At 37.7% G+C, this 27,263-nt stretch overlaps 5 protein-coding genes across 5 annotated transcripts; 3 read left to right on the top strand and 2 right to left on the bottom strand.

Moving 5' to 3' along the window:
- The first annotated feature begins 1,548 nt into the window (after positions 1-1,548).
- Positions 1,549-6,601, top strand: LOC125202179 (succinate--CoA ligase [ADP-forming] subunit alpha-2, mitochondrial-like). The gene is made up of 7 exons (XM_048100540.1): positions 1,549-1,847; positions 2,648-2,857; positions 4,020-4,190; positions 4,533-4,656; positions 5,182-5,243; positions 5,727-5,808; positions 6,185-6,601. The coding sequence occupies exons 1-7, from the start codon at positions 1,641-1,643 to the stop codon at positions 6,319-6,321; spliced, it is 993 nt and encodes a 330-aa protein (XP_047956497.1). The 5' UTR covers positions 1,549-1,640; the 3' UTR covers positions 6,322-6,601.
- A 1,753-nt stretch (positions 6,602-8,354) lies between these two features.
- Positions 8,355-11,032, top strand: LOC125213081 (heat shock cognate 70 kDa protein-like). Its single transcript, XM_048113443.1, has 2 exons — positions 8,355-8,665; positions 9,138-11,032. The coding sequence occupies exons 1-2, from the start codon at positions 8,452-8,454 to the stop codon at positions 10,883-10,885; spliced, it is 1,962 nt and encodes a 653-aa protein (XP_047969400.1). The 5' UTR covers positions 8,355-8,451; the 3' UTR covers positions 10,886-11,032.
- Positions 11,033-13,852: 2,820 nt separating this feature from the next.
- Positions 13,853-14,476, top strand: LOC125191504. Its single transcript, XM_048088982.1, has one exon. The coding sequence runs from the start codon at positions 13,853-13,855 to the stop codon at positions 14,474-14,476; it is 624 nt and encodes a 207-aa protein (XP_047944939.1).
- Positions 14,477-16,156: 1,680 nt separating this feature from the next.
- On the bottom strand, positions 16,157-18,651 carry LOC125191488 (geranylgeranyl transferase type-1 subunit beta-like). Its single transcript, XM_048088981.1, has 10 exons — positions 18,648-18,651; positions 18,523-18,599; positions 18,280-18,419; positions 18,077-18,132; positions 17,918-17,994; positions 17,788-17,833; positions 17,452-17,576; positions 17,147-17,217; positions 16,972-17,059; positions 16,157-16,594 (listed from the first exon to the last, which is right to left on the bottom strand). Exons 1-10 carry the CDS (start codon positions 18,649-18,651, stop codon positions 16,445-16,447), a joined length of 834 nt encoding a protein of 277 aa, XP_047944938.1. The 3' UTR covers positions 16,157-16,444.
- A 1,489-nt stretch (positions 18,652-20,140) lies between these two features.
- On the bottom strand, positions 20,141-26,686 carry LOC125201035 (protein INVOLVED IN DE NOVO 2-like). The gene is made up of 6 exons (XM_048098909.1): positions 23,531-26,686; positions 23,261-23,442; positions 22,094-22,183; positions 21,713-22,000; positions 21,342-21,551; positions 20,141-20,735 (listed from the first exon to the last, which is right to left on the bottom strand). Exons 1-6 carry the CDS (start codon positions 25,905-25,907, stop codon positions 20,499-20,501), a joined length of 3,384 nt encoding a protein of 1,127 aa, XP_047954866.1. The 5' UTR covers positions 25,908-26,686; the 3' UTR covers positions 20,141-20,498.
- Positions 26,687-27,263: the final 577 nt, after the last annotated feature.

The following is a 27,263-nucleotide window of genomic DNA, read 5'->3' as shown; positions in this document are numbered from 1 at the left end:
GGCGGGTGGGAGGGCGGAGGCCTGGACCTCATGGGGGCGATAGGGGGGATCCTCCCCGCAGCCCGTCTGCGCCCGCTCGGGCCCAACCGGGCGAGGGCGACCGGCAAATGAAGGAGGGGATGGAAACTCCTCAAGCATCGGGGGAAGGTCGTGGGATCCGCTGGCCGGCCGCGCGGCCAGTAGTCGCCCGGTATAGTTCGGCCCCTCCCGCTTCTTCGGCCGCCCACCGGCCGCACCCCGCACGGAACTTCTCGGAGTCCTTCAACAACTCATAGCACTCCCCGGAAGTGGAACTCCTTATACTTCCCCGCCAAGGGGAACTGGACTCTTGGCTATCCTCCGGGCGTCCTCCTCATTCCCCGCCCACTAGTGAGCCGGCCGACGGAGGGCGTTGGCGTACAACGCCGAAAAACGGCCGACCGCTGGCCCCGATGCGCTCTCACCCCTTCCGGACCTCCTCCCCGTCTGAAGTCCTTCCTGCGCGGGCAAAGGCCTCCCTGTGAGGCAGCTTCTAATCTTCGTCCACATAGCCGACGACCACCGGTTGTTCGCAACCGCCGCATCGCCGCACACCTCCAACCACCCCCTAGCCACCCCGGCGTGGACTCATCCTCCGTCCACTTCCTTCGGCCGGGGTGCCGTCAACAACGGGCTGCGACGACTCGCCGACCGCCTTGGGCTTCCCCTCGTCTTCTTCTTCTTCTTAAATCGCGTTTATATAGGTTTTAAAAAAAATAATAGAAAAATAAAAAATGGTCGCTGGCCGATCGGGCCGCCACAATGGCGGCCAGCGCTTCGGCTAGCGACGCGCGTTCGGCTAGCCTACGCCGAAATTTTCGCCGGTCGCCCGCTAGCCACCTCCAATGGTTCGGCTAGCCGATCGGCCAGCGCCGCGAATCGGCTAGCCGATCGTTAGCCAACCATTGCAGATGCTCTAATACTAGATTTTTTTCAAACAACTTCGTAATACTAAGATTTTTTAAAACTTTAAACTTTATTTATCTTTAAAGTTAAAAAAGTATCCTCCCTCCGCGACCATGGCCAATATGTAAAAGTGATTGAACTTAATGACAAATTTAGAGAGAATGAACGACCATAGTAATTTAAATAGGGGATGGGATGACCACCTTCGAGATGCAGAGAGAGTAAATTTACTATATAAGTTGCCGAAAATGCCACAAACTAACGAATATTTAAAAAAAAAAAAACTTCAAACAATGTTGTTTTAAGATTTTTTATTACACTTTGCGAAACTTTAAATTTATCCTTTTGTTAAAGTAAAAAAATGTTCTCCCTTCTGTGTTCGGTTTGCAAACCAATTCCACATGATTGAATGCCCCCAAGATATAAGTAATGAATATGTAACTCTTTAAGATTGAAACATATATAAACAATATAACATACTCTATAAAAATGATAATACTTTGTAAATTACAATCTTAAGTTATTTATAAATCACAATGTATAAAGACTACGAATATTGTCCAAATATATCAAAATACCCTCAAACAAAAAAAATAAAGGAACCAAGAAAAGAGAAGTCATTTCATTTGTGAAACGAAGAGATTATATTAATATTTCTCCCATTTCTGAAAAACCTAAATCGCACGCATCTTCCCAAAACGCAGTCAACAGAATCCATGGCGCGTCAAGCCACGAGGCTGATTGCCAGCTTGTCATCGCGGCTGCTCCGCCCTAATCAGCTTAATCAGCTCCGCAATTTCGGATCGCCGCCGCCGCCGCCCGCCGTGTTCGTCGATAAGAACACGCGCATCCTTTGCCAGGGCATCACCGGAAAGAATGGCACTTTCCACACCGAGCAGGCCATTGAGTACGGTACCAAGATGGTATGATCTCACTCCTCATTCGCCTCTGATATTTGCTTCAGTTTGTGATCTGCTTATTTGTTATTGACTGAATAGATTATGTAGCGAGATCGCTTTTCGTTAATGCTTTCCGATTGGTGATGTGATCCGGTGGATTAGGTTTTATGAGAAATGCATAATGTTTGGCTTTGAAATATTTGTGATGCGTTGGGGAATTAGGTTTCTCAAGGTGAAACTGAGTATGTTTTTGAGTGTTTAGTATTGTTGAATTCTGCTAAGCGTTAAGCATTTCAGAAGAAAAATGTTGTGAAGTCTAAGTTGCGGGAAACGATTATTGCGATGAAATTTGTGAAACGGTGTTTGCTTTGATATGTATAGAAAATATATTTATTCAGAGTGACATATGATCATTATTAAGTTGTGCATATAAGTTTCTGAAGATTGAGATTTGAGGAAGAACATTAGTTTACATGTTAGTACTTTTTAGAGGCTGTTCGGTTAGCAAGATATGTATTGTGTTTGGTTCATGAGACTGAATCTTAAAACTCAATCCTAGATGGATAATCCATGTGATAATTAGTCATAGCCACCCTCTCCAACTAAAATAATCTCACAACTCAATCCTAGATTACATCTCATGATTATTTTGTCTAACAAACAGAACAGCCACTTACATCCCAACTACAATGTTTGACAAAAACTTTGTCTGAGTATGACAGGTTATTGGCTTTGCTTGCTGATATGTGTGTGGAGTAGTTTGTGAAAAATATACGTTTTTTTTAACACATTTCATTATTCATCAATTATGTTTGCATGGATAGGTTGGAGGAGTTACCCCTAAAAAAGGTGGAACTGAGCACTTGGGACTCCCTGTCTTTAATACTGTAGCAGAAGCAAAAGCTGAAACAAAGGCTAATGCATCTGTGATATATGTTCCTCCTCCATTTGCTGCAAAAGCTATCATGGAGGCATTGGAGGCTGAGCTAGATCTGGTTGTATGTATCACAGAGGGAATACCCCAACATGACATGGTAATATGTTTATTTAAATGTGTATCTTGATTTGATCACAGAGATAGGTTGAACAATCAACTTCTTCCAGCTGATCCAGTTTTCTTGTTTACGACATTGCCGAAGCTAAATAATTATTTGGGTTTCTTATACATGTTAATTACTAGTATCATTTTGTGTAGCGCATGTGTTCTTCCCAAACTTCTTTGATTCAATTTTCGAGATACCAGAGACAACTGCCTAGCGTTATCCATTGTGTTGCCTAGGCTATCAGATGACTTTGTATTTCCTCCTAACACCTATAGACTTATGGTTGTTGACTATTAGTTGGTAAAGGAAAGTAACACAATGTATCAAATCGTTTATACCATGAGGGGAATATTGTGTATTCTAATTTACCTGTTGACTGCAGCATACTATGTCGAGGATACTCATCTATCCAGACCTTTTACCTCTGGAACTGCAGAATTCCATAATCCTCTTAGGGGCCATTAACTTTAGTGATAGGGTAGATTGATACCACATGGTTGGTATTTGAAGGATAAGATGATCGAACAATTTCAAACTTAATCAAATTAAATGGCAGATTAGCTCAGATTATTTTTGTCGATCCATCCATCACTCAAACTAAATGCCCCCCTTAGTAATTTGTAAATACTACTCCCTCCGTCCCATTACATGTGAGACATTTCTTTTGGGCACAGGTTTTTAGGAGTAAAAAAAAGTAAGAGAGAAAAAGTAGGAGAGAGGATAAGTAAGAGAGAGATAGAGCGTTGCTTTTTGCCATAAAAGGAAATGTCTCACTTATAGTGGGACGGCCTAAAAAGGAATACGCCTCACTTATAATGGGACGGATGGAGTATAAGCTTGTGGTGAAATGTATCCTTTAAAGTTTTCTTGGTCATTCTCAATCTGCTCATTTTAATGCTATTGCCGATCTCAATTTGTAACTGATGTGTATCTGCCAAGTTAGAAATATGATTTAAGTGTGAAATTTATCTGACAGTTGTTTGCATTAGCTATTCAAACGCAATTTCTGTGTATCTGAAAGCATTGGTTACTCACATATTCCCATGCAATACATATAAGTTTTAGTATATGATGATCATAGATCTCTATATATTCTTAAAATTTTAGTACTACTAGTATTCTTGTTCTACAAGATTTTTGTTCCAAATTGCAGGTTCGTGTGAAAGCTGCTCTTAATCAGCAGTCACGGACTCGGCTTATTGGCCCAAATTGTCCCGGCATTATTAAGCCTGGGGAGTGCAAAATTGGAATCATGCCTGGATACATCCACAAACCAGGACGCATTGGAATTGTCTCTCGATCTGGTACATTGACTTATGAAGCGGTAAGATTCATTTTTCAATCGATACATCCTGGTGACATCAGAAGCATCACATCATATTTTCATTTACCAGCTAATTTTCATGTTTACCCTAAAAACTTATGCTCTAGAGCTAGCTGATAGGTTTCTCCTCTGTATAAGACAGGAATAGAAATTGCAATTTTCTTTTTCAAATGATTACTGGTACTTCTGAATTGCTGATGAAAGCGAACTAGTAGTTCCTTTATTTTATTTGTGGCGACAAGCAGTTCTCCCCCTCAAACGTGAGAATTTGTTTGATAGATATAACTCTGTTGATAAATATCTGTAATCTCAGTGGATAACTTAATCACCTGTCTATTTTAGGTCTTCCAAACAACTGCAGTTGGCCTTGGGCAGTCAACATGTGTGGGAATTGGTGGAGATCCTTTCAATGGGACAAATTTCGTTGATTGCATGGAAAAATTTCTTGTGGATCCACAGACAGAAGGTAAAATTTGTCTTACTGTTATTTTCATTTGTTACCCCTCAGTCTCTTTGGAGTTAGGATGGAGATGTTTACTTCTTTTATAATTCATGTTACTGATTTAATGATTTTGTTAGTAAGTTAATGGAGCTGTGAATGAAGATGAATAGATGGTGTTTATTTATCAAACATACATTGCTGTGATATGAATTAACTTTCTCTCTCCATTAACCCTTTAATTGTGATACATGTTCAGAACTTGGGATAGACCATAATCAATGTGGGAGCTCTAAACTATGGGTGTTTTGAGACTTCATTAGTTGAATACAGTTCGCAGTAATTATTGTATGATAACCAAAACAATTACTACTGCAAACTACAAAGATCAATAACCGAATGAGAGTGGGGCAATGAACTCCTATTTGCAGGCGTAGATTAATTTGCATCGATGCTATTTAAATATTCGTAATTATGTTGAGCTCCAAATTATTATTTTCGCATATGCTTAAAGGAGGTTGCTTGATACATTTTACTTTTTTTGCATTTTAGGGATTGTTCTTATTGGCGAGATAGGTGGCACAGCTGAGGAGGATGCAGCGGCTCTTATAAAGGTTAATACTAACATCCTTAGACCTCAGGATTAATGAATCTTGGCTGGGTATTTTCTGTAAATAATGGATCAATTTCTTATGCAATATGATAAGTGACTTTATAAAAATCTGGGACCCCGCCTCTGTTTATTCACATTCCATGAATATAATTCTGTAGTGCTTTACTAACATGTTTTGTGATTGTACTTGAAATGAATGTTGAGGGTATCTTGCTGGGCCCATCAACCGGTTATTTTATCCTATGAAACTCTTCACTGAGTAGATTCCTTTTAGATTATCCATACCTGCAAGCTGCAATATTGATCATTTACCAAAACTGTGAATGTCTGTTTGATGTTCATCAATCTTATTGTTAAGGTAGTTATTTCCAGCAAATTGAAAACCTCAGATTTTTTATGACTATTTTCTTACACTTGCATACTATCTTTCTGTTTCTGTTTGCACTACTTGATATATCCAATCTTTTCTGTTCCAATGCGACAGGCAAGTGGGACTCAAAAGCCAATTGTTGCTTTTATTGCTGGGCTCACTGCTCCACCTGGGCGAAGAATGGGCCATGCGGGAGGTACTTTTTTTCTGTTAATTCCAATAATTATATTGTTGTTCCATTACCCATCTCTTATGTAGTTATCTCATGTTGATCCAAATCGATTCCGAGAAATAGCACACATTATAGTATCTTGTTGATTATCCCTACAGGATGAGTATAGAGAATGGCTTTTAGTACTGATCCTTGACACTAGACGCTAGACCTTGGCTGTTTCAGCTCGTATCTTTCTGGTCAATAAAACTCTCATAATATTTCTTCCATTTTCTCCAACCATTTTACATAGTTCTCAAACCATCCGGTTTCTAAGTTTGTATCAGCTGGTCTTTCCACCTTGTGCCATTAGAATAAACTATATAGGCGGAAGAGATTGACAGAGCTGTTCAATTTGCAGCTATCGTATCTGGAGGCAAGGGTACTGCACAGGACAAAATCAAGACTCTACGCGAAGCTGGGGTTACTGTGGTTGAGTCACCTGCAAAGATAGGCACTGCAATGCTCGAGGTCTTCAAGCAGAGGGGTCTCGTCTGAGCAGCGCTGGAGCCAGCCACCGCTCCAGTGGAGGCTTGGCCGGTGCTGGAGCAAGGTGGGGTCAGGCGATGAAGAGATGGAGCATACATAGATGATAGAGCAGAAATGGAGATTTTCGAAGTTCAGCCATTTTGGATTGATGAAAAAGAAAGATAAACAATAAAGGCAAAACACATTCTTAAGTCCCAGTACTGTTATCATTTGTTTCAGTTTGGAATTTATCATTCTTAATGTATGCATATTTATATTTTGAGAAAAGCAAGGTTTCTTCTCCAACTTATTTTAAATTTAAATAATTAGTAAATAAATTTAAAAGGTATTAATGTCGATTCTCTCTCATCAAAATCATCTCAAAACTTTAAATTTACATAACTCTCTTGATTTAAATTAATTTTTTGCAAAAATTATATAAAATTAAAATAATTTTATAAGGATTCCAATCAGATCTCAATTGCATATGTTCCGACGATGTTCTGGTGATGAAATTTGATAATTTATATTTCAATTTTCGTACATGTTGATAAGCAGATTTTATCAACAAATGCAAAAAGAAATCTCAATACAGTGTATGTAAAATATCATTAAAACTATATTGATATTTTATTGTACTTGTGTTGATATTCTCATGCTATATTGTTGATATTTGTAATACATTATGTTGATATAATAAAAACTACGAGAATTATCATATGATAATATAATAACGATATTACCCTTTTGTTGATACTTGGTCTACTATAAATTGAAATTTGTGACTTTAATCTCATCCACTTATTTTAAAATTTAAGGGTGTGAATTCAGTCTTAGTTTTTGATTATGGTGTTAGTTAAGAAAGAAGACTTATAAATGTGTCTGTTGTGAACATTTACATGCAACTTCAAGATATAAAATGTTTATAAGTTTTACTCATATAACATAGAATCTCTTAAATTTATTCATACACTATTCTATTTCTTAAATGATTCTTTCAAATACATATAGCAAACACAAATAAAAATCTATTAAAAATAATGAATTACTTTGTCTTGTTAAAATTCAAGTTCCCTCACATGGCCCTTGTAATAACAAAAACATTCAAGCATTTTTCTCCAAATCATCGATATCGGTTGTCATTGTAATAACAAAAAACTTTTTTCTCCAGATTATCGATATCGGTTGTCATTGTAATAATAAAAAACCTTTTATATTTGATGTAAAGATCAAATAATTTGAATTGAAACTGTTTAGTTAACCTTCAATATTGATCATTCCAACGTGTGATGTAAAGATCAAAGAATCTAAATCTGTTTAGTTATAAACATCACAAAATCATCAGAATATTATTTAATTGTTCTTATTGTCTTATACTCTTATTAATTTAATACTACTCAATTTGAAAATTTTCACTGATTTATTTTATGATTCAAACTAAGCCGCATAAATATTCTATAATTTATATATAATTTATACATTATTGAGTCCATTCACATTATATGCATAAATTAAATGATATAGTAAAATATTAGTAGTACATTATAAATTTGGAAATTTATATATAATTTACATATTATTGAGTCAATTAAGTTCAATTCGAATCAAAACAACACGAAAAGTTGAAAAAAGAATCCTTACAGATTTAATCGAAAAAATATATGTGCATGCTAATTAATTTAGTCAAATTTTTTTAATCTAATTAATTTCATAAATTGAATAGTTGGATCACAAAACTATAGAGACTAATACAATAGTAATAATAATTTATTTATATTTTCTAGTCCTTCTTTCTTGGAACAATATAAATTTTTAAATTAAATTATTTTTTGAGATCAATTTTTAATAATAATATTTTAATTATTTTATTTAATTTTATTTTATTTTACTATATATTAAAATATATATTCGAATTAAATATTTATATATTTTAGAGGACGGAAGTACCAGGATTGAAGAAGTAATTGGTGTTCTCTGGAACTAACCAGAACAAAAACACGCGCCAACACACCAGAATTCTCTAGATTACTTTCCCTTACTATTTATACTCTGTTTTCCTTCACCGCTTACAGAATCAAATCAAAATCAAAATACTTCAAAAGCTGCAGATTAATCGCATTCAAAATCAGATTTCTTCTTCTGTTCGATTGAGTTGCTAGAATGGCTGGAAAAGGCGAAGGACCGGCGATCGGAATCGATCTAGGCACGACCTACTCGTGCGTCGGAGTGTGGCAGCACGACCGCGTCGAGATCATCGCCAATGATCAGGGAAACCGCACCACGCCGTCGTATGTTGCTTTCACTGACACCGAGCGCCTCATCGGTGACGCCGCCAAAAATCAGGTCGCTATGAACCCTACCAACACTGTTTTCGGTAAGTGTCTTTTCGTTTTTTTCTGATGATTCTGCTTGGATGTGTTGTTGGTTGGTGTTTTATGCTGTTTTGGTTCGATATTTTAGCTTAATAGCTGCCTAATTTCGAATTTTAAATCTCAATTTGGTGAATCGTAGCTGTCTGCGTTTTCATTATAGAAGAGGACTGAATCTGCTATAATTTTGGTTAATTTGTAGCTGTTTGTGTTTATTAGCTCAACAATTTTGCTTAATAGCTCTATCTAATTTGGAATTGAAATCTCAATTTGGTGATAATAGAGAAAATTGCTTGAGAATTTTCGCTCACAGGAATTTGAAAAAAAATTCTTCGATTCATCACTGATTTTGAGTATGATGTGTTTTAAGAATTTTCGCTCACGCGAATTTGGAAAAAATTTCTTCGATTTATCAGTGATTTTTAGTGTGATGTGTTGAAGAATTTTTGCTCACACGAATTCCGCTCTGTGATTCAGATGCAAAACGGTTAATCGGTAGAAGATTCAGCGATCCTTCTGTACAGAGCGACATGAAGCTGTGGCCGTTCAAGGTCATCGCGGGGCCGGCCGACAAGCCTATGATCATCGTCAACTACAAGGGCGAAGAGAAGCAATTCGCTGCCGAGGAGATCTCCTCCATGGTCCTCATCAAGATGAGGGAGATCGCAGAGGCGTATCTCGGCTCCAGCATCAAGAACGCTGTCGTCACGGTGCCTGCCTACTTCAACGACTCTCAGCGCCAGGCCACCAAGGACGCCGGCGTCATTGCTGGCCTCAACGTCATGCGTATCATCAACGAGCCGACTGCTGCTGCCATTGCCTATGGACTTGATAAGAAGGCGAGCAGCGCGGGGGAGAAGAACGTGCTCATTTTCGACCTTGGGGGTGGTACTTTTGATGTCTCCCTCCTCACGATCGAGGAAGGCATCTTCGAGGTCAAGGCCACGGCCGGAGACACGCATCTTGGTGGTGAGGATTTCGACAATAGGATGGTGAACCACTTTGTGCAGGAGTTCAAGAGGAAGCATAAGAAGGATATTGGCAACAATCCGAGGGCTTTGAGGAGGTTGAGAACTGCGTGCGAGAGGGCAAAGAGGACGCTCTCGTCGACGGCTCAGACGACTATTGAGATCGATTCGTTGTACGAGGGTGTTGATTTCTACTCCTCCATCACTCGTGCTAGGTTCGAGGAGATGAACATGGACTTGTTTAGAAAGTGTATGGAGCCGGTGGAGAAGTGTTTGAGGGATGCAAAGATGGATAAGAGCAGCGTTGACGATGTTGTGCTCGTTGGTGGCTCGACGAGGATTCCGAAGGTGCAGCAGCTGCTGCAGGATTTCTTCAACGGGAAGGAGCTCTGCAAGAGCATCAATCCAGACGAGGCCGTGGCATATGGTGCTGCGGTTCAGGCGGCCATCTTGAGCGGGGAAGGGAACCAGAAGGTGCAGGATCTTCTCCTTCTCGACGTGACACCGCTCTCGTTGGGGCTCGAGACGGCCGGAGGCGTCATGACGGTGCTCATCCCGAGGAACACCACCATTCCCACCAAGAAGGAGCAGATTTTCTCTACATACTCAGATAACCAGCCAGGTGTTCTGATCCAAGTCTACGAAGGCGAAAGAACGAGAACACGGGACAACAACCTTCTCGGGAAATTCGAGCTCTCGGGGATCCCTCCAGCTCCCCGAGGTGTACCTCAGATCAGCGTCTGCTTCGACATTGACGCCAACGGCATCTTGAATGTCTCGGCCGAGGACAAGACGACAGGGCAGAAGAACAAGATCACGATCACGAACGACAAGGGGCGGCTGTCGAAGGAGGAGATCGAGAAGATGGTGGAGGAGGCCGAGAGGTACAAGGCCGAGGACGAGGAGGTGAAGAAGAAGGTGGAGGCGAAGAACGCGCTGGAGAACTATGCGTACAACATGAGGAACACGATCAAGGACGAGAAGATCGCGTCGAAGCTCGATGCTGCGGACAAGAAGAAGATCGAGGATGCCATCGATGGTGCGATCCAGTGGCTGGAGGGGAACCAGCTCGCGGAGGCGGATGAGTTCGAGGATAAGATGAAGGAGCTGGAGGGTCTCTGCAACCCGATTATCGCCAAGATGTATCAGGGCAGTGGTGGCGTTGATGGCATGGATGAAGATGGCCCGTCTGTTGGCGGTGGTGCTGGCGGTAGCAGCGGCGGTGGTGCTGGCCCCAAGATTGAGGAAGTTGATTAAGCTTTTAATAATTGGTGGACTTGGTTGTTTTTGTTATCGTCTAATATCGGAACTTAGTAGTACTAGTATTTCTATATTCCTGCTTTATATGTTCTGTACTTGTTTTTTGTGTGATATAATAAAGTGATATTTCTATCTTCCTCTGCATATATTATTCTGGATTTTCATACTTTTGAATGCTCATTAACTAAGGGTGTCTCTGACGGCGTCCCTCCCACTCGTCCTTCCCATGCCATGTCAGCACTAGCTCCTCTCATTTCATTGCCACATCACTCGCCCTTCCCACTGCACTAGCCCTTCCCACTCGCCCTTCCCACAATTAAATTAAAATGCACGGAATTAAAATTCGACACAAATACGAACGGGAAATACGAATATTTCAATAATAAAAAAAACATACATCATTCGGAAAAAAAAGTTACATAGTTGATAGAAAAAAAAGAAAAAAAAAACTTAAAATGTCGGACGTCCAAGTGGGACGGGCGACCTTCGCCACAGTGGCGCCCGTCCCACTCGCCCGTCGACGGGAGGGGCGAGGCCATCGCAGGGGCACTCGGCACTCGGGACGGGCGTGGGCGCCCTTCCCGCCCACTATGCCGCCCGTCAGGTCGCCCGTCCCCGACGGGCGAACGGGAAGGGCGCCGTTGGAGATACCCTAATGGAGCGTAAAATAAATCGATTTTTATTTGGTCTGTGACAGGTCATGAGCGCAAATAAACCTCTAAACCTCTCTATCTTAGAATGCCAATTAAACATTGAATATAACAATACATAAATAATTTGGACTGTGACAACTAACTTAGGAATGGTTGATTAAGAGTGTATATTCATTAGAAAATGTTTACAATAAACCTCTCTATGCAATGCCATTAATTGGTGGTGTGTAGGAAAATCTAGACTTGAATAGTAGGATTAGATAATTTTGTCATATAGTTGGTACTTTAACTCGAAAGTCAAATTCGACATTTCTGTCATGTTCTTTTCTCATAGTGGTCACATTTTCTTGTTACATTTCATATAGCATATTAGAAAATATCATACAAAATGTTAGTACATTCGAATTCACTTTATATCGCAAGGAAGACCTAAGGGTTGGTAGAAAATGCTATGGTTGTCACTCTGATATGCGTATTATTTTTTCAAAAATGAACCTCAAACAATGTCGTTTTGAGATTTTATAACGTTACAATTTATCATTAAACTAAAAAGAAAAATCACATTACATAGGACATAAAAATAACTCTATGATAAGGATTTCTTTCTTGCTTTTATATGCACACGACCCACTTTTTACATTCTCGAGATATAGCACATTTATTCTAATACTGTCACATACTAATGATATACATTTTGTATGAACATACTAGTACAAAACAAACAAACTATGACAAAAGTTATGAAATAAATAGTGAAATGCTGAAAAACACAAGTGCATTTGGTGCATCTGGTATGGTTGAAAAGATATCAGATTTCGAGATATGCTCACATGTGATAAATTGTGTAAGCAATTGTAATAATTATTTTTCAACTCATTTTTTGTTCTTACCCTTTTTCACTTTTCTTGGTAGTGTCCAATTTTACACAGTTATACAAATTTACGCTTTAATAAAATGCCATTTGATCCCCTGCTAAAAGCGTGTTTAAACCCATGAATCAATGATTATGAAATCTTCAAGGCGTATCTATACCATTTTAATTTGGAGGTGCGGCAAGGAGGGGTTGGCGGAGGAGCGGCCGACGTTGCATTGGCGTCGGCCGTGACACAACCTACCAAGAGTGCGAATGTGACTCATGTTTTCATACTTGTCATTTCTCTATTGTTTTACTCTCTTGCTTTTTTACTTTTGATTGGGTAAAGATAGTGTTGATAAATGAACAATAAACTATAAAGTATAATGAACGAGGAATGTGTGAACAAGCTTATGAAGTATGGAATATGAGTAGTGTTAGATAATGAGCTTTTGAATTAAATTAATGATGCAAAATTTGATTTACTATAAAGTAAGATTTCATTTTATTACTCCATAGAAATAAGATGTAAGTATTAGTATAAATGAGCTCAATAATAAAGTAAAATAAATGATACGTATAAAAATTTACACAATACTTTACATAGTATATTTGAATGAAAGAAAGCATATTTAAGCTCGATAATAAGAGACAATTTAACTTTCTGAATGGGTTGAAAAGTAAATTCATCACTCCTAACATTCAATTTTCATACACCGCCTTCTAACAGCTTTCCCATTAAACCATTTCATCATATATGCCATGTATTGAACAACAATATATATTCGTATCAAGAAGCGGTATACAAAGTATTTTCCAGCTCGATAAGAGCGTCTCCAATAGAAAAGATAAATGCAGAAGTAAAGAGATATAAATACCATATTTACCTCTTCTTCATAAAATTTTATTCTCCAAGGGAATGGTATTAGAGAAGGTACCTTCTTAATTTTGAGAAGAGATATTTACCTCTTCTTTACACATAAAAAGTTAGTTATTCTTGTTTGCCTTCTAATTTACCTTCTTCTCTTTGAATTCATTGCAATACTTTTGAAGAAGTATAATTATCTTTCCCTAATCGGAGATGCTCTAATAAGAGGCAAGTAAGCTCTCCGATCGGACTAGAAAGGTAAATCCGTCACTTCTAAGTTCTAACGGTTCAATTATCATACACCACCTTCTAATATCGGATTTATGATTAGACCCTTACTAAAACAAACCAAAACAGCTTGCATGATCCATTATCTATGAATCTTTCCATCATTTTACAGCCTATCACCATCCATAAACACACACAAACACACATTCCCTCTCCCCCTTTTGTCCCCACAAAACCTCATCAACCCCCAAAACCAAACCCCACTCCCTCTCACACCACAAACCAAATTCCTCAAACACTCTCAAACTAATGAAAAAACTCAATCCCATTCCCTCATAGCAATTCATCCCCAAAAAACAAAAATGAAATCCATAACCAAATTAGGCCTGGGATTATGCATCATCTTCGGCAGCCTCCTCCTCGCCCTCGCCGCCGAGCTCTACTACCTCCTATGGCGAAAGAAGAACCACCAACAAACCCAAACCCATCAAAAAAGATCCAACTTTTCGCACATTCTCCAATTCTGCAGGGGGCCCACCTCCTCCTCCGCCGTCCACGAGCCGCAGTCCAAAGACCTCTGGCTGAAGAAGCCGTTTGCGGAGGAGAACATGGGGAGCTTCCCGCGATTTCTCTTCACGATCGCGGAGGAGACTAAGGAGGATTTGGAATCGGAAGATGGGGGCTTCAATTTGAGCGATTTGCTGCAGATTTTGGAGACGCCGTTTCTGACGCCGGCGGCGTCGCCGCCGTACTTCACGCCGCCGCTGACGCCGTCGTTCGGCGGGGAGTGGGAGGGGGATGCGGAGTTTAACCGGAGGCGGGCGAGTCCGCCGCCGGTGTTTAGGTTCCTGAGGGAGGCGGAGGAGAAGCGGCGGAGGAGGGAGGAGGGCGGCGAGGAGAGAGAAAATGGGGAGTTTATTGAGTTGGTTATTGATAAAAGAGTTGAAAATGAAGAGTGTTTTTCTTCATCAAAATGTTCTAGGTGAATTTTTTAGATGAGTTTTTTTTTTTTTTTTTTTTTTTTTTTTTCTGATTTGATTTCTTGTTTTTGTTATGAATAGGAAATGATCGTTTTTTTCATAATTTTTTTATGTGGGAGTTGAATTTGTATTAGTTTAATTGTTGTATACTTGGAAAATTTTGTTGTGCATGTTGAAGGGAGAGGTTTTTGTAGATTATGATGTAAATTTGTGAAGAAATGCTCCTGAAATTAATTATCTCTTGTGTTTTGTATGAATGATTGCATTCATTTTTGCAAGGGATCTTTTACTTATCCTATATGATTTTATTAGTATTTGTTTATTTAGTGCGTATTAACGTAATTATCTTGTTATAAGGAGAACTTTATTCATTTATAGAATGAGAGATGGCCAATATTGATAAATTATTTAAGTGAAAGGTAGAATAAGTATATTCCTAATTTTTTTAGTACTAGTATTATATAATTATGAACTATTTATTGTGAGTTAAATTAAATTCTACGTCCATAATTTTGATTCAAAAATCTGTCATCCGAATCTTGTACCTAACTTTTTTAGTAATATAAGTAGCTTTTTATTTGAAATTAAATTCTACGTCCATAATTTGAATTCAAAAATTCTATCATTCGAATCCCATTATCCAATTCATACACCATGGTCTATTATTCCACAACTTATCATCTAATTTTCTAATATCCAAAAATGAAAGTAGAATGAGTGTGACAGTGATGAGTTGAAATTAGAAAAGAAAGTAGGTGTGGGCCTCTTGACAACGATATAACCCGAACATATTATATAATTATTTCTCGAATTAAAATAATTGATCTCAAACTCCTAACTTATTAATTTGAGTTTCATCGGTTACAATATGAGTAATACTGTGAATAAGAATATTTTCAAAACAATCTATAGTTTTGGGGCGTAAATCATTTAAGTAATGGTGGGAAAGTGTAGCGTAAGGTTTGGCCTTTTCAAAAAGAACAAAATGCAAACATTAACCCGTGAAAAACAGTCTCGTGCGTGCTAACCTAAAGTAATGTGCCTAACAACAATAATCATTCCTTTCTCAGATTTCTTGGACATATTTCCTCCCATTTTTTATTTCAAACACTATGTCCCATCATTAAAATGCTCATAATGAATCTAAGGCTGCATGGTTAAATCGGAATTGTCAATTCAACAATCGGATTCTAACCGATCAGAATTGTGGATTCAATCAGATTCAAACCGACGCTATCAATTTTGGAACTGGAACCGTAACCATGACCGATGGTTAGCAACCGGAATTGGCGAGAGGATATCTACTGCACGGATCAAAATAAAAATGAAAAATGTAATGATTGATATAGTACTCCGAATTTATAAATAAGACATTCCCTTTTGAAAGTAATTTATTTGAGAGAATATGCCAGTTCTCTTACAGGTAGGATAATCAGCTAGCTGAGATGAAATATACCTCAGCTGTCTACACTCAATAAAAGTAGTAATATATAATCAAGAAATATGTCTTTATTGTTTTTGTTCGGTTTATTATACACGAGTTTTACATCATAATATCACAACCTTTTGATTTATTATGAAATTAACACTAAAAAGCTTGACATGTCGAATGTAAAACTCGGTAAGGCATGCCATGTCAACTCTCTGATAACGAAACTTAATCGTGTGTTAAGCGTGAAACAAATATAACATGTCGACCATATTTCGACATTCCAAAGACCGTACCCTAAATTGCAAAACGAGTCAAAGTTCATCACAAGTGTATTTGTATCAAGATTCAAGAAAGATGTTTGACTAAGCTTATAAGTTAGTAGTACTTAATACAGCAATGTGTGGCTTATAAACAAGACAATGGAAAAAGAAACACAGTGACCTGGATAAATTTCTTGCAGAAAGTTGTAGTTATGGTGCTGTTAGTGTAGCTGATCGCGGTATACTTCTTTACTCGGGTCTGATCTTGTGCCAATGCAGCACTCAAAGTCCAATTGTAGCAATAGCCGATATACCCAGTTCAACGCATAAAGGGTTGAGACCAGGTTCTCTCAACATGCTAAATGCGCAAAATCCATAATAGGAGTGGTAAATATCTGGCAACATCTGCGGGAATTTACTGAAACCACCATACTGGCACAACAGAGATCCATCCATGGTCAAGCCGGAAACACAACTTTCAGACAATGAAAACTACATGAAGAAAACTAGAGATCCCAAGAGGAGATAATGAAAAGTACCATATTACACAGATTCATTACCAATAACTGTGTCAAATTGATGCAACCATATATATCTGTGATATATGCAGTCTAAATAGTCGAGAAATAACATGACAGATCAATATACTCTTGTTGCATGCAGCTATTGTTTGGAGTTTCATGGTTTTGACAAATAAAAATCCGAGTTATGGGAAACAATGGAAATAGAGGTAATGCATTTCAAAATTTCAAGGTTCTACTTAACATAATAGTCCAATTATTAGACACAAAAGGAGAGTTGAAAAGCACCTTATATTGACAAGTCAGCAAAAATCCACGCAATGCTTCCTCGTTTATGAATTTATCGGCTTGTAGAATCCTTAGAGTTCCTCCCACCCTAAAAAATTTGATACTACTTCGGTTACAAATACAAGAAATGACAAAGATTAAAAGAAAAACCCACACAAGGATCATTAAAACACACCAAAAGGCGTAACACGTATCAGTTGCCTTGTTCGCTCTACCTCGGAAGCCACCATCTTCGAATGCCTGCTTCTGCAACATAACACACGAGGTCTCGCTAAGGAAAGAGTTAAAAACCATTCTCTCAAATTCAGTGTATTCCATGCTTCTTTTGGACAGGAGACCTAATTATTTATGACTTAATCTGAACTCAAAATAAAACGACATTCCAGGTATAATTTAACTTCACTTATTCTTTGTTCTGCATCCGCAACATTGAAATAGACTTGGCTAATGTTTTATACTATAACATAGTAGAGCATAAACCTGCAAACTCCATTCCAGAAGCAATGGCACGTTGATGACATCAGAGGATGCTTCTGCAGATAGTGAATCTTCTCCCAAGAACCCCATCAGTTTAAGAGATGCAACAGCACAATAAGTGGCACCACCTGTGACACTAAATCAATTCAAATCAGTAAGTGTTAAAAATATCTGCAAGAAGTGAAAGGTCTCCATCTTAAATACCAGTGTTGATTGCTTAATCACAAAACACAACAAAGAAAAACGGGGATGAATTGGCAGGTTCATCGAGTTCATAATTTCTGAAAGAAACCACACTATAGCAAACGAACTGATTTGACGATTTTCAAATCCACTCACCATGAGATTCTGCACCTGGAATCAGTCCAAATCCACCGTCATACGACTGCAGGCAAAGTCAATTGGCAAGTTCTTGAAAATAATATTGGTGAATATCGGATGAGCTAAGTTAAGAAGTTAGGGGAACTACCTGACAATTTCTAATAAATTCCTTAGCCTTCTCACGATCCATGCCGGTCCAATTCTTCAACATTGAACAAATGGCCGCTGAAGACATCAAAAACTACGCAGTTGAATCATCATTCAGAAGAAAATGAAACTTGACTATCCATTGAAAGAATTTTCTTACCTGCACAAAACACAAAGCGGAGATCTGTTTCTCCTCCAGTGTGAATGGGCATAAAACTAGGAAATATGAAACATCAGTTATCATGCCAAGCAAAATGAAGATAAAACGAATAGCAGGATCACGCAGTAAAAGCCCTACAAGCAAACAAGATAGCCGTCGAAATAGATTAATGACAAGGGAAAAATGATGAACTTAAATAGTACCATCCATTAGGCCGTTGCAGAGTTCTCATTGATTTCAATAATACTTCAGTGTCAATTTGAGATAAATCATAGCCAACAGTCTTTAATATTGCCAATGCACAATACGTGCTTGCTAGGTGACTGCCATTGAGTTGTGCAGCCTGCACAGATGTATTTAAACAAATAAATCAAATACTGCAGCAAGAAAAATGCGAACACGGCCTTTGCATTTGATACCTAAATATGCTGTAAACAATTTCGTACCCCATTATTATCTGATTGGAATTGGGAGCTTCTTGAACCATGGAATCCGTAAAACTGGCCTGAGCAGATAATACCAACTGCACACGACCAAAATTAGCTGAAGATTATGCTGCAATTCAACATGCACATTTACGCAGACAGATTAACGGAATACTACCTGTGAATCGACGATTCACTGCGCAACGAACGCCGGAGGGAAATGGAAATCAGTATCCAGAAATCCAGAAATGCAAATTCGTTCGGTTGAGATAGAGAAAATTGAGTAGGAGAGAGATGGGGGATTAATAATGAGTCAAAGGAGCAGTGAGAGGCTTTGGAGTTCACGAGAGCACAGTGAATCACTGATAACAGAGCACTCAGAAAAGTGAGAGCAAGGTGTGATTTATGATGCGGTGGTACCGGTGAATCGGTGATGCTGTTTGAATTATTGTTCCATAATTAATTCTATATTTTCTTACCTAAAAAAGAAATGTTTTATTTATTTAATTATTTATTGTTTTGCATGAAATGGAGTAATAAAATTTCCATAGTGAATTTTCTAAAAGTGTTAAGGCTCAAAACAGAAATAAAAGTAAAAGACTTGTGAATTAATTCATTCGTCCATGAAAAATAGTCTCATTTTTCCGCTATTGGTTATCCAAAAAATATAGTCTTATTTCAACAGCTGAAATTTTTCTCATATTTTACTCTTTTTATTACTCTTTTTTCTCTTTCTATACTTTTTCTGTTAATTTAGTAACTTTTTATCCTTTACTCTTACTTTTTTTATTTTCTTTAACTTTTTCTCTTTTCTCATATAGACTATAGTTTACTTAGTTTACTCTCTCTCTTTTCTAATACTTTATCAATTTATCTGTCTTACTTTTTTCTTTCTCATACTTTACCAATTTTTCTCTCTTACTTTTTTCTTTTTTCTCTTTCTTACTTTATCAATTTCTCTCTTACTTTTTTTTCTTTTTTCTCTCTCCTACTTTACCAATTTTTCAACTAATTTCTCTTTCTTACTTTTTTCTTTTATCCCTCTCTTACTTTACCAATTTATCATTGTCATCATGAACTTATTTTTCTTGGATGAAGTAAGTCTAGTTATTGAGTAATTCAGTTTTTATGAAAATAAGAATTGGTGCAAATCACAAATTTTAGTCCACAAATTTTAACTTTGTGGACACTAATAAATTCGATCTAAGTTTGTGATTTTAATGTCAGTAACTTAATTTAAAATTCATTCTTTCTCATTTCTCACACAAAGTTTCCTGTTTTAAAATATTATTTTTTTTCAGTATTACGCCAAATGTGTGGAATCAAATGTTTTATGTGTTTTAGCACAAGATTTCAGTCCAAATGATGTCATATTTTCATTTAATAATGTTTGGCAAATAATATTAAGGTTATTTAGTGGTATGAGAATGTCAATGACTTTATGAAATCGAAACTAAAAACTATTAAGTATCATCAATTTTCCAGTAGAAAACTTATTAGTACTACAATATAGACATGAGTCTTTTCACAATTCGAGTGAAATCCATTAAATATTTGTATATAAGAAGAAAAACTGATAACAATGTTGTTGGTCCTAAAATCACATATTCTTCATAAAAACAATAAATTTGTATACAAATATTGCTAAAATAATTTTATAACATGTTCACCAATAAAAACAATAAACTATATTATTGCCTTAACAGAGATAATAAGGTTATTGGTCCTAAAATCACATATTTTTGCAGAAAATCTCTTGTACACTAACATGAAAAGTCAAGAGTTTCTTACTTTATTTTGTATAGTAGCCTTTTATTTGTTATACATCATCCCCAATTCATTTTCTACCATGACTAAAAAGCCATGCTCATTCAAGTCAAGGCTGAGCAGACCCTCGTGCCAGCACCTCCCCACCCCTTGGGTCCAACCGTGCTACGGCTGAAAATAAATGGAACAACTCTAAGCTACTAAAAGTACAACAACATGTTCCAACCCTGTCACTCCATCCCCCTCTTTCGCCTGTAGGACCTCCAATGCTTCAGCAGAACCCCGACTCCTTCCTTGAGGGAAGCTCTCCTACCTTCTTCGTAGTTCCACAGTTCTGATGTAACGTACCTCCCGCTCGGGTTGTATTCGTTTATTTCAGAGAGAGCTGCTGTCACAGCGTTGCAAACTTTGTCACCATAATGTTCTCTCAGGTCTCTCAGCTTTTCATCGTCTTCATTTATCACAGCCTGAAACAAAAAGACGAGAATTCTTTGAGAAACTAGTAATAGAGCTTAGAGAATTGTTCCATTTTCCTCTTAATAGGTAAGCCGATATAACAACTAGATCAATCATCAATGTATTATCAGTCAGTGAATGAACAAAAACTGTTTTGTAACTTTAATTTGCTTAATATATGCTGCATTCACAAATGTATGATGCATGACATCTAATACCATGAATTGGCTTTAAACGTTAAGTGTGTGTGTGTGTGTAGAGTGAGAGAGGATTCAAATCCTATAGCAATTTGAAAATGTCATCTTCAACAGAGTTACAGAGATGATCTGTACCATTTATTTGGTCATTTCCTACTGCATATTTCAAGCTTTGTCAATAAAGAAGTGGCACACAAATGAAGCTGTAGCGAGCAGAATAAATTGTTCACTATGTTATAAAAACAACACAATGTGAATTTTGTGAAGGATTGAAGAAGAGGAGGAGATGGAGCAATCAGGAAAATAGAGAGAATATAAAAATTGACCTAGTTCAGTTATGTTGTTTGAGAGAGCAAATAAAAAGGATATAAATTGCAGTACACAAATTATTTACTAGCTTAATACGCTTTAACAGGATACCTGATGCTTGCCGTTAATGTAGACCACCTTTATAGGATGCCATTCAGGATCTCGAAGATACTCCTCCCACAGCGAGCATAGCTCTGTTGCCATTTCGTCTGCTTGAGTGTCGCCATAAATCCTTTTCATTACATCGTGAAATGGCTTGCTATCAAGCTCCCCCATTCTCTTGACACCAATATGAGCATTTATTGACATATCTTTCAGGCCCTGGAAAAACAACAGTCTCGTGAGCTACTCTTGTCTTTGTAGTCATACATTTAGATTGCCAAAGACTGAGAAAATAAGATGAGCTAAATGCAAAAGCAAATGAGAGGCATGCTGAGGAGCGAAATTTAGTTCCCATTCACGAAAAACAGTTACAAACTAACATTAACCAATTCTTTACGTGCATCCTGTAGCTCGTCATTTCTCATGCGCTCCTGCACAACTAAACTGTGGTTTATTGCTTCCAAATCTCCAAGCTCTCTTTCCTTCTCTCTCATGGCCTTGAGGATCAAATCAACTTCATCTAACACTTCGACACCACCTTCATATTTTATGTGTCTCATGACATTCAAGTTTCCCCTCAACTGCTCAATCTCAAGCTCTAATGCTTGTTTCACATCTAGTTGTTTCTCCAGTAAAATAATTCTCTTACGGAGCTCCTCCTTTTGTTTCTGAGACCACAAAGCCCAGCACACATTCGTCATAATTGATTCAACTTCATCCAAGAAAATAAGTTCTATATAATATAGGAAAAATAATAATACCTTCTGTTCCTCAGCCAGCTTCATTACTTTTTCATCCACCTTCCTTTGTACCACAGCAGCAGCTTGATTGAATGAATTTTTCACTGCATTCTGTTAAAAACAATTGAAAGCAATTAGTCACAAGGAAGAATTCTGTAAGACAAATAGTGATGATCATTATTCTCGGGCACAGTGCACATAAATAAAAGCCAATTTTCTCCAAATAGCCATCAAGTGTTAATGGTTTAATAGATGTGTGTGCAATGTAATAGAACCGATGTTAATTTAAGAGCATAAGCAAAAGGGTGGATCTCTCATACATGATACATTTCATAAGAACAAAGAGTTTGTCTTCAGGACAAGTGGACAACACAGAGTACACAGATATGCATAATAAATGACCTCTGGTTACTAACACTTGGTACATGACCCAATTAAATAAATATTAACACCAGGAAAGACCAATACATAGTGAATGATGCAGTGAATCACATCTTACTCATTCTGATAAAAAAAATATTAAACACACGTAGCCAATGGAAAGAACTTGATCATTTATCCATCTATTTCTCATTTTACAGGTAAAACTGATAGTACAAAACTCAAAGCCAGACTGATAGAGTACCTTTGTAACATTACCAGGCTCGTCAAGCTACATGCAGCATGCTTGATGGTAAAAATTCGTAACGGTAAGGCTCAGGTAAATGAAGATGGATCAATTTAATAATCATTGTAGTTATTCCAAAAGTAGCAACTAACAATTAATAAAGATAAGTATATATCAAATTGTGATATTGTGCAATCTATGAATTGAGAAACTTTCTTATCATTTAATATCATTTACTGTATCAAATAGAGATAATATAGTATCTTATTGAATTCATTTAAATAGACTAAAGAAAATGTAACTAGGGATACAAAGAAATAAACGGACAAATTGTAATGTGACTCTAACAAATAAATATTTAGCATGTACGGAGTATATTATTTATGTTGATGTGGGACTTGAAAAATACCTGTATACATGCATATAACGAGTCCATGAATTTATGTCAATGTGGGACTTGAAAATTACAACTAATGTTTACATGGTAAAAAGCAAATAGAGCAACATGGATGCATTTATATAATTTGCCATAAGTGAAGATACAACTATAAACCATGATATCTTAGAAATATATGCAACACCTGTTCAAGGTCTTCAGCAAGCTTTTTCCTCTCGATTTCGTTGTGTCTCTGCCGTTCCATCAGTTCTTGACCTCGGAGCTCAAGATCTCTCTTTTGAATTTCCAGCTGAGATTTAAGCTTCTCGTGATCATTGGATATCCTTTGAAAATGATTTCGGGCACTTGACTCAATCTTTTTTATCTCTAATCACCATGAAAGGGTATATCAGGTTTACAACTTAATGTAATGTTGAGTTATGTGGAAAAAATCCAAAATTTATACATGAAAAACCTTCATTGTGAGCTTGACGAATATTATCATTTTCCTTGATCAATTGGTGCAGAGAGGTTTCTGTCTCCTTTAATCTACTCTCCATCTCTAGCAAGAGCAATTGCTTTGCCTCAATAGCATTTGTTAACTTGTGGATAAGCTTGTTGGTCATTCGAACGTCTTCTTCCATAATACCTGAAATGGTTCTAAGATCGCCAATCTTTCGAAGATGCTCTCCAACAATGTCATTTGACAAATAATCATCTGCACGAGCAACCCATGCGTATGGATCAGATTTCTTCTCATCCTTTGCCAGCCAGTTTTTCTTTCCATGGTGATCAGCCATATAATCTTTCTCAAAAGACATGGCATTGGTAAATCCAAGCCAATCCTTACGAAATTCAACAATTGCAGTTCCAGAATGGCTTCCATTGTTCCACAAAGTTTTTACTCTAGTTGGATTAAGCCCTCTACTAGCCAGCTGATCCCTCATTTTACTACCACTCTCCCCCACATGACGACCATTGCTAAAGCTAGTTGGAATGTTTACAACAACGCCAACCCATGGCCAGACAAACAACTCATTATATTCATGGTTTGCAGCACCTTCCTCGCCATAAGGATTTGAAGGGCCGGCTCTAGCAGATATTTCAGTTTTTAAAGACTTAGCCAGCGTAAGGACATCTACTTTTGGAGAAGGATTTGAAGGGCCAGCTCCAATATCTATGTCCTTTTCCAAGTAATTAGCCAGTGCAAGGTGATTTGCCTTGTTTCTTTCTGTCCTTTTCTTTGAATTGCAACTGCCTATTGAATTTGCATGCTGCCAAAGATCTTTAAAAATGAAGTCTCGTCTTCTTGTGCTTGGACAGTAGGGGCATGTAATGGTCCTTCGAGCTTCTTCTCCCATAATATCTGATAAGGCTCTAAGATGTGCAATCTTGCGTAAATTTTCTCCAACAACACTATTAGAATTGTATTCATCTGCGCGAGCTACCCATGCATAAAGATCTGATTTTGTTGCGTTGTTCTCCAGCCAATTTTTCTTCCCATGAAGGTTATACTCATATTCTTTCTCAAAAGACATGGCATTAGTAAATCCAGTCATATCCATACAAAATTCAACAAGTGCAGTTCCTGAATGGCCTTGGTGATTCCACAAAGGTCGCACTCTGGTTGGATTAAATCCTCTCCTTGCCAACTGGTCTCTCAATTCACCACCACTCTCCCCCACATAACGACCATTGCTGAAGCTAGTTGGAATATTGACAATAATCCCAATGCATGGCCAGGCAAACATCTCATAATGGTCATGGTCTACAAGGACATCTACCTCGTCAGAAGGCTCTGAGGCGCCGGTGGCTTCTTCACTTTTCAAGTGATTAGCCAGTGATAGAGCATCTACCTCTGGAGAAGCCAATGAAGGGCCAGCTACAGAAACTACGTTCGTTTCCAAGTACGTAGCCATTGCAAAGTGATTTGCCTTGTCTCTTGCTGTCCTTTTCTTAGAATTACACCTGCCTATTGAACTCACATGCTGCAAAAGATCTGTATAATCAAAGTCTCGCATTCTTGTATCAGGGCAGTAGGGGCACATGGTGGTCCTTCGAGCTTCTTCTCCCACAATAACTGATACGGCTCTAAGGCATGCAAGGTTCCGTAGAGTTTCTCCAACAACATTATTAGAAGTATATTCATCCATGCGGGCTAGCCATGCATAAAGATCAGGCTTCTTGGCATTGTCTGCTAGCCATTTCTTCTTTCCACGATGATTAGCCTCATAATCTCTCTCAAAAGACAATGCATTGGTAAATCCAGTAAAATTCATATCAAATTCAACAAATGCAGTTCCAGAATGGCCTTGGTGATTCCACAAGGGTAGCACACGGGTGGGAAAAAACCCTTTACTTACCAACTGATCTCTTAAGTAACTACTACCACTCTCCCAACTACCATTGCTAAAGCTAGTAGGAATGTTGACAATTATTCCAATACAAGGCCATACCAACACCTCACGATGGTCAATGCCTGCAAGGACATTTACCTCATCTGAAGGCTTTGAAGGGCCTGCTCCAGCAGCTGTGTCCTTTGCCAAGTACTTAGCCAGTGCACGGTGATTGGCCTTGTTCTTTTCAGTCCTTTTCTTCGAATTGCAACTTCCAATGGAAGTTGCATGCTGCAGAAGGTCAGTAAACCGGAAGGACCCTCCCCTTTTCTCAGGGCAGTACGGGCATGTGTAAGCCTGGCCAGATTGCGTAACCTGGTGTCTACCATTCTTCAGTGCTTCATACATCTTCTTCACATGCTTCTTAGCTTTAAAGCCACCAACATCAGTTTCTTTTCGAGAATTATGCTTCACATGAGTTCCCATCCGCTCCATGTAATCCCAAATCCCATCCATGAGACTACTATCAATCTAGTCTAAAGCCACTATCAAAATACAACTCAAATGAAAGGAAGAGTGCTTATGACAGCTAGAGGCCCTGAGCAGACACAGACCTAAAGGGTTGCAATTATGTGCAGCATTAACCTCTATGCAAATTCACCATTCATATACTAAATTTGGAAGGGAATATACCAAATAAGCCAGAACACTGGAAATATCACAACTTATTTAGCACAAAGTTAAAAAGATACCTAATTTCTCCTCCAGTCTATCTTTTCCTTTTCTGGATTTTACAAATTTCGAATGAACACCGGCGAAATCATATATATTCATAAAAAAAAAATTAAAAAAACACAACTCAACTCTGAGCCCAATTGGGCACCACGCTCCACTACATCTACCGGAATTAAACAAATAAGAGTAAAAAAACTCTCAATTCACCAAAATCTCGCCGGACCTACAAATCGGATACCAAGCCGGAGTTGAAATGCAAGTGAAAAAATACGGAATTTGATAGGAAATATACATGCATTACACATACATGCATACGAATTAGAAGAACATCGACGAATGTGGTGAAAAATGAACTCAGAGCCTCGGATTGCCCAGAACGCTGGAATCTTCACTGATAAAATAAGGCTAAATCTAATTCTCCGCAACAAAAGAAATTCGTATAAGAATTAATCTCGTTTAGGAAAGGACCGCGAGCCATTGGAATTGATTTGCTAGGAGAGATGAGCACTGACTCAAACGAAGAAGAAAACTGTTCACTCTGCAAAACGGTCAGTGCCCCTATTGATTTGAGAGCATCTGAGTAAACAGTTAAAAGTTGCATTTTTAATGCTAATTGAAGATTCCATATTATCCCATTATTTGACTATTTTACCAATAATAACACTTTAGAAAATTGTATTTAAATGAATATTCCATTATTTCACTGTTAACCAAAAAAAAAAATTAATTTTAAATAATCACAAAAAAATATACTGATTTAAGTATTTCAATATTTTCCAAATAAAATATAATAAAGAAAACCATAACTAAACTTTCGCGACAAATTTTCTAGCGGCAATTGTTCATCGACTGTCCAGGTGGATAGTGATATCTTTAGATTGTAGCTAAGTCATTCTTAATTTGATTCGGCCGCCAAATTTTATGTCATTGAGCTTTAACTATTTGTCTTACGTGTCATTGTTATCGATGTTGTTACGGTGATTTGTGTTCATAATCATATTCATAAAATTCAAACAACAATAACTTTTTTATTTGAGAGCATCTAAGTAAAAACAGTTAAAAATGATTTTTTTAATCTTTATTTGAAGATTCCATATTATCCCATTAGTTGACTTTTTACATTATATTCTAAAATGA

Source organism: Salvia hispanica, chromosome 1 (assembly GCF_023119035.1).
Source record: "Salvia hispanica cultivar TCC Black 2014 chromosome 1, UniMelb_Shisp_WGS_1.0, whole genome shotgun sequence".
Classification (NCBI taxonomy): domain Eukaryota; kingdom Viridiplantae; phylum Streptophyta; class Magnoliopsida; order Lamiales; family Lamiaceae; genus Salvia; species Salvia hispanica.
Note: the sequence above shows the minus strand (reverse complement) of the source record. Positions and strands in the feature narration are given on the sequence as shown.

What these genes read in the sequence shown, in the direction of transcription:
- LOC125202179 (XM_048100540.1), top strand. Translation starts at nt 1,641, where the DNA reads ATGGCGCGTCAAGCCACGAGGCTGATTGCCAGCTTGTCATCGCGGCTG. An exon ending in GAATACCCCAACATGACATG is followed by an intron (nt 2,858 to 4,019) that starts GTAATATGTTTA and finishes TCCAAATTGCAG; the next exon opens with GTTCGTGTGAAAGCTGCTCT. An exon ending in AAGAATGGGCCATGCGGGAG is followed by an intron (nt 5,809 to 6,184) that starts GTACTTTTTTTC and finishes TTCAATTTGCAG; the next exon opens with CTATCGTATCTGGAGGCAAG.
- LOC125213081 (XM_048113443.1), top strand. Translation starts at nt 8,452, where the DNA reads ATGGCTGGAAAAGGCGAAGGACCGGCGATCGGAATCGATCTAGGCACG. An exon ending in CCCTACCAACACTGTTTTCG is followed by an intron (nt 8,666 to 9,137) that starts GTAAGTGTCTTT and finishes TCTGTGATTCAG; the next exon opens with ATGCAAAACGGTTAATCGGT.
- LOC125191504 (XM_048088982.1), top strand. Translation starts at nt 13,853, where the DNA reads ATGAAATCCATAACCAAATTAGGCCTGGGATTATGCATCATCTTCGGC.
- LOC125191488 (XM_048088981.1), bottom strand. An exon ending in TCCAATCAGATAATAATGGG is followed by an intron (nt 18,420 to 18,522) that starts GTACGAAATTGT and finishes ACATCTGTGCAG; the next exon opens with GCTGCACAACTCAATGGCAG. An exon ending in CCGCTTTGTGTTTTGTGCAG is followed by an intron (nt 17,995 to 18,076) that starts GTAAGAAAATTC and finishes TGATGTCTTCAG; the next exon opens with CGGCCATTTGTTCAATGTTG.
- LOC125201035 (XM_048098909.1), bottom strand. Translation starts at nt 25,907, where the DNA reads ATGGATGGGATTTGGGATTACATGGAGCGGATGGGAACTCATGTGAAG. An exon ending in TCGTCAAGCTCACAATGAAG is followed by an intron (nt 23,443 to 23,530) that starts GTTTTTCATGTA and finishes CATGGTGATTAG; the next exon opens with AGATAAAAAAGATTGAGTCA. An exon ending in ACATTAACGGCAAGCATCAG is followed by an intron (nt 20,736 to 21,341) that starts GTATCCTGTTAA and finishes TTTTTGTTTCAG; the next exon opens with GCTGTGATAAATGAAGACGA.